Source organism: Castanea sativa, chromosome 12, assembly GCF_040712315.1.
Source record: "Castanea sativa cultivar Marrone di Chiusa Pesio chromosome 12, ASM4071231v1".
NCBI classification, from domain to species: Eukaryota; Viridiplantae; Streptophyta; class Magnoliopsida; order Fagales; family Fagaceae; genus Castanea; species Castanea sativa.
In genome coordinates, this window is record NC_134024.1 from 13793649 (window position 1) to 13800212 (window position 6564).

Genomic DNA, 6564 nt, shown 5'->3' on the forward strand with positions numbered 1-6564 from the left:
TTTTTACTGGACTGTCCTCTAGTTTTGTCTCTAGTTAAACATAAGAATGTAAGAGTACTTTAGAACAAAAAATATCCGGTTTAAACAGGAAAAGCCCCTTAAATAGTAGTATAGATTAAAGAAATGTAATATTAAATAAATTCTAATTAAATGAAGTTTATCTTTTCTCAAAATTCTCTAATTTATTTTTTATTGATATAAATTATATATAAAAGTTTTCATACATTGCACCAATTAAGGATTTTGAAACAGACATTAAAAAAACCATGTTTCATTAAAAAAAAAAAAAAACATTAAATTAATGGCCTTGTTGCATTGTCAATGTCACGTGCCTCTAAATTTTGGCCACAGTCCCACAGAAATTCCACAAAACCACTGGCAAGCAAAGCATCAACCTGTTGCTAACTTTATATATTCCAAATGGTCGGTACCTTGTCCCCGATCAAAAATGCCTCCACACCAAACACTCAAACTCTTAAATAAATATTACCATAAAAACTATAAAAAAAAAATTAAATAAAAAAATATTCAAATTCTTTTTCCAAAAATAATACATTAAATTAATATAATTTCATTTCACCAATATTTTTAATTTTTAATAATAAAGTCCAAATTAAACAAACCCCAATACAACAACAACAATGGAACAACCATAGTAGGTTGCACCGTCTACATCGAGCTACGTATACAGGGAATATAGACCCTCCTTACACGATTCCCACGTGGGAAGAGTTTAATCCTCGGCCGACAATTTGCCACGTGTACTCTAAAGCTCATGTCTTGCCGCACGTGTGTAAGTGTCGGTGGCTTTGTAGTAAGAAGAAGTCTCACACAAAAGGCAAGGGTACCTAGATTTTGGGGTGCGAGTTTTCGACGGTATCGATGCGTGCCACGTGTATCTTACAGACGTTTGACGTAATCTCTTTCCTTTTTTTTTTTTTTTTTTTTTTTTTTGGTGTTATACAATATTCTTGCTTTTCATGGAAACTTTGATTTTGATTTTGATGTGGTTCTGTGATGTGTTCATTAGTCAGTCCCCTACTAACTTTTTTTGTTTCTTTTTGTTTAAATTGTCTCATTTTGGCCATGTTCTTCTTCTAGAAATGAGAATGATATGACTGGTTTTATACTTATTTTTATGGGTTTAAACTATTTTAGAAACTCTTTTATGAAAAAATAATAAAAAATGACTAACTTTTTTTGGTAATTTTTTTTCAAATTTTTATAAACATTTTTTTTTTTAAATTGATGATTAATATATGTTATTCGAGCGTAATTAACCAAGCCCTTCACTTGAGCTAGGCCACAACCCAATCATCCTTGAGGGAGACTCCAAAATTGCAATTGAGACAATGCAGAGTGGAATGCCTACCTTGGCTGACTATGGACATCTGATAGAGGAGGTCAAAATGATAGCACAAAGTTTTGTAGTAGTTGAGTACAACTTTGTTCCAAGACAGTGTAATAGTTTAGCTCATAAAATTGCTAGACATTCGAAACATATTAACGAGTATACAGTGTGGATGGAGGATGTTCTTCCATACCTGTCCGCTGTAATTCATGTTGCTTTGGCTCCTTAAATAAAATCACAGTGCTCTTTCTCAACCCAAAAAAAAAAAAAAAAAAACAATATGATACATATATCATCGTCACATTATTTGATAAAAACAAAATTATAACAAATTATATCAATAATTATAAATAAATAAAAATTGTGATGAATGTTACTAAACTTGTTAAATACAAAATAGGAAAATAATATTAAATTTTATTTCATTAATTAGGAAATTTTTAAGGAGAATAATTTCCTGGTAAGATGTCCTTGGAGAACTAGATAGTACAACTTGAGTTCAAAGGCACAATGATCAAACTTTCGTATTTGTAATGTAAATACTTGTACATAAAAAATAGGTAGCAACAAGGTGGTACTTGGTTTTGTTACTTTTGTACATAGAAGACTATTGGAGCACGTTTCCAAGGATAAATTAGAGAATGTCGTTAAGATGGTCCTGTCCAATGTTTTGAATTCTTGTATAGAAAATACAAATTATTAATAAATGAAGCTAATTGTTGAAATGGACTAGAGCACAAATATTAAGTAGGTCATAGAAAATTGGTGATAAAATATCAACAATCTAACCTGTATTAATACTTTTAAGGAAAATATTTGAGATCTAATTCATTGTAATTGTGAGTTGGAAGCTGTATTTATGATAAAGATATTGACAAAACTTAAACTAGATTAATATGATCATTCAACTATAAAAAAGTGCAACAGGACACCTAAAGTTAAGATTTCTTATTCACTAATAGCATTCATGTCAAAGGTATGCAATATTTGTACAAAAACACTATAAAAAACTTTATACGTTAAATCTACTAAGTCTATAGTTTTTTACTATTTAATTACAAACTGTCGTCTCTATCAGTTTAATATAGCTACAAGTTATACACAAAAAATATTATTTCTCACTTTATATTTCTCACTTTTCTTCATTAAAGAAAGACTAAATACAGAAGATTTAAACAAAGTGGTAAAATTAATATAATAACTTTTTGAATTGTTAAAAGTTAATATTTTTTTAGAGAAATGCTGATGAATGCTGTTAGAGTAGTGGTTAATAATCTATTTAAATAAATTTTTTATAAAAAAAAACATTAATATTTTAATAACTTTTTTTATTTTTCATAAAAGTAATGTCAAAATTTTTCTAAAATAAATGGTTAACTATTAACTTAAAGGCACCAGTTAGCATGACTAAATATTTTTTAGCATCTTGTGAATAATTACCTATTAAATTATATAAAAAAAGAAAAAAAAGGAAAGTGACACACGTGCTACCTTTAAGGTTAGTGAAAGTTAAAAGAGAAACATGTGGGCCATAACCCAAAAGAAGAAAAAAAAAGAAAAAAGAGAAGCATTTTCTTTAAAGCCCTGTAAAAATGGTTGTTTATTAGGGAGGCTAAGGCTTAACTCACTGTTAAGTGTTAACTATACAAACTGCCACATAGATAACACCCTCAGAGTTTGATTACCTTAAGCAGCCACGTCTCCAACCTAAACTAAACAAACCCATAAATATAATACTTAACAAGGCAATGATTGGGTTGCATTTTAATTCCCAAAAATACCCTTTTATCTGACACGTGTCAACCGTATATTGGCAGGCCCATTTACTTTTTCATAAACTCGGCAAGCTATTTTGTACTCTCCCCCTAGTTTGGTGAGAGACCCAAGTTTCCTCTTCTGTTTTTTAACCTTTGAACACAAGCTTTGGCGGCTTTCGTAGCTTCTTTCCCTTTGTTTTTCCTTTTTCTTTAATTTAAAAAATAAATGTATTTTATAATGTGCCAATAATTTACAAATAATTAATTATTCCTATGTAGGAGTATATATATTTATATATTGAAGTCACAACAGCTTAGTTAGCTGGCCACTCGTTTTAATATTCATTTTTCATTTTTTTTTTCTCTCTCTTTCTCTTCTTCCTCGAGTTTTCCAGAACTAGAAGAGAGAGAGAAAGAGAAATTATCATACATTGAAATTCTGCTTGTTGGGGGGATTTTCATTCACATTGATTTTTCCTTGACATTCTGGGAAAAATTTTCACAGGTTAAAGATTCTTGGGTTATATTTTTGGTTTTCTTAAGGAAAAAACAAAAATTTCCCAAGAAAATTTTAGAGCCAGTTGAGTTGACTGCATTTTTTTTTTCTTTGCTGAAGAGATCTATTCTTTTGAGCTTTGGCAGGTTCTATATTTTTGGGTCACAACCAGTTCTTTTGGCCAGACAAGTGATCTTTGCGCGGTGGTTTTTCTTGAAGAGTAAGATTGTTGGGTTCGATTTTTTTAAAAAACTTATATAATACGCAATTAATTCTGCCAAGAAAAGGAAAAAAGTTTGAAGCTTCTGTCTTTGTGAGAGACTTCAGTAAAATTTGTTATCTTTGTCTCTCTCTCCCTCTCTCCACAAGTGTTTGCTGTTGGGATTAGACTCGTGTAATGCTGGGGCCAAAGGTTCCTAAAACCGGGTCTAACAACCTTTGTCTCAATTGGGTATCTCTGATTTTCGACACAGATCGCAAAGAATCAAAGTTCACGGAGATCTAGAGCCTCTTTGATTTTTTCAGCTCCGTACATATATATAAATTTGTTTTACAACTAGTTGAAGATGATGAGAATGAAGACTAAGACCACAGGACTTGGACCAATGAAAGGTAGCTCAGCTGGTGGCGGTGGAGCTGAGCCAGGAGGCGCAGGTAACGAGTGGGAGCTAAGGCCAGGAGGAATGTTGGTTCAGAAACGAACCTCGGAGTCTGATCGAAACTCGGTTCCGGCACCGACAATTAGAGTTAGGGTTAAATACGGGTCAATCTACCATGAAATCAATATTAGTTCTCAAGCTACATTTGGTACAGTATTCAACCCTCTCTCTCTCTCTCTCTCTCTCTCAACTTATTGTTTTAACTTTTAATGTCATAATTATTATTAGCAGTAGTATTATAATATTAATATTAGGATGGAATTGAATGAGCCATTTAAATTCAATCCTATGGCTTTTTGTGCTTCTTTAATGTCACTTTTTTTTTTCAACAGTCTGATTGAGGAGTTGAAATCGAATGAACATGTCAAGTTATTGATTGATTATATTTATATATGGTCTTTTTTGGTAGGAGAGTTGAAGAAAATGTTGTCCGGGCCAACAGGGTTACACCATCAAGATCAAAAGCTGCTATACAAAGATAAAGAGAGGGATTCAAATGCGTTTCTTGACATGGCTGGGGTGAAGGACCGATCGAAGATTGTGGTCATGGAGGACCCTATTAGTCAAGAAAAACGATACCTGGAGATGAGACGAAATGCGAAAATGGAAAAGGCATCAAAATCTATCTCAGAAATCAGCTTGGAGGTTGATAGACTTGCTGGACAGGTATTGTATGAGAGAAGAGTTTCCTTCCTTCCAGTACTTTATATGAATTTGAAAATGGAACTATGGAAGTGTGTAGTTTTATAATTTCTTGGAATTTGATCTTTGTTTGGGAATTGGTTAGGTGTCGGCTATGGAAACTATAATTAATAAAGGTGGAAAAGTAGTGGAAACCGATGTGCTTACTCTTACTGAGCTATTGATGAATCAGTTGCTTAAATTAGATGGAATTATGGCTGATGGAGATGTGAAATTGCAAAGAAAAATGCAGGTATGTTGTAGCTCTCTGATGTGTGAACTTTGTTTATTTGGTTCTTGAACTGCTCATTAAAATTTGCATACAAAAAACTAGAGTCGTATTGATTTTGATTTCTCCTGATGATTATGTCTCATTTTGAAGGTGAAAAGAGTGCAAAAGTATGTTGAAACTCTAGATATGTTGAAGGTTAAAAACTCCATGGCCACCAGCAATGGAGTTAAAAAACCTATTCAGAATCATCAGAGGCAATCAAATGGGCACAGACTTGCACCGATCCACGAGCATTCCAATGGGCAAAGACTAACACCAATTCTAGAGCAGCAACCAAGGCATTCAATTGGGCATTTGCCAGTGCATCAGCAGCCACAACAGCAGCAAGCAAGGCATTCGACATCAGGGGTAGTTGTTACAACCAAATGGGAGACATTTGATTCTACCCCTGCATTAATTCCAGTCTCTTCATCCACATCTGCCTCTGCCCCCAATAACTCAGTCCAACCTAAGTTCAATTGGGAATTCTTCGAGTAAGTCATACACCACGTATTTGATTTTGTTTGTGTGGATGTGATTTGGGCTTGTCTTTTACTTGGTTTGTTATCCTTTCTTCATTCTTTTCTGTATCTAGATTTTGTTGAGCACCCCCTTTAGTCTGTCATTTGGTTCACCAGAAAATAAATGGGGTCAGTACCATAGTGATTATAACAGATTTATTGTTTCTCTTATTCTGTTCTTCGGTTCATGTATCAGTTGTATGGTTCTGTTTCTGATGTTCATAAAGACATCTATTACCTGTAGATTTGTACCTTGAGAGAGTTAGGTTATTAGGCTTCTCAGATGAAGGAGAGGTGTATTTAGGAATCCTGTAATCTCATTTTGACAATGTTGATCATCTCTCTCTCCCATCTCTCTCTGATTAATAGCTTTGGCCCTTGGTTTCTCTGTTTCTAAATCGAGTGGAAATTCCCATCGGAAAAAGATATAAAGCGAGAGAGAGAAAAAAAGAATCACACAGTGGTGATTGATGAAAAATTATTAGTCTTTATACCTTGCTTCCTGTAGAGGCTACAAACTGACAAAAAGACGGTGTAGATAAAGGCTAGATTTAGGCAATGAAGTAACAAAGCCGCCAATAATAGGAAGACAAGTCTAACTATGGTGGAGTGGATGAAATAATGATCACAGAATATGACTTTAACAAATTAGAAGGAAATATGTTTTATGATATGATTATTTCTTCAAACATTTCCGAATTCAGAAACCATTCCTCCTTTTTACTTCAACCAAGGTTGGAGGCTATAATAATAACTACACAGAGAATGGCCAGGGCCACATTGAAGATGGAAGAACGAGAATATTCGATCTTGCTAACAGCTAAGATA

The 6564-nt window shown here is 33.2% G+C and overlaps 1 protein-coding gene across 1 annotated transcript; it reads left to right on the top strand.

Moving 5' to 3' along the window:
- The first annotated feature begins 3417 nt into the window (after positions 1–3417).
- On the top strand, positions 3418–6102 carry LOC142619773 (BAG family molecular chaperone regulator 1). Its single transcript, XM_075793050.1, has 4 exons — positions 3418–4411; positions 4673–4929; positions 5051–5197; positions 5327–6102. The coding sequence occupies exons 1-4, from the start codon at positions 4171–4173 to the stop codon at positions 5711–5713; spliced, it is 1032 nt and encodes a 343-aa protein (XP_075649165.1). The 5' UTR covers positions 3418–4170; the 3' UTR covers positions 5714–6102.
- The last annotated feature ends 462 nt before the right edge of the window (positions 6103–6564 follow it).

What these genes read in the sequence shown, in the direction of transcription:
- LOC142619773 (XM_075793050.1), top strand. Translation starts at nt 4,171, where the DNA reads ATGATGAGAATGAAGACTAAGACCACAGGACTTGGACCAATGAAAGGT. An exon ending in TAGTTCTCAAGCTACATTTG is followed by an intron (nt 4,412 to 4,672) that starts GTACAGTATTCA and finishes CTTTTTTGGTAG; the next exon opens with GAGAGTTGAAGAAAATGTTG. An exon ending in AATTGCAAAGAAAAATGCAG is followed by an intron (nt 5,198 to 5,326) that starts GTATGTTGTAGC and finishes CTCATTTTGAAG; the next exon opens with GTGAAAAGAGTGCAAAAGTA.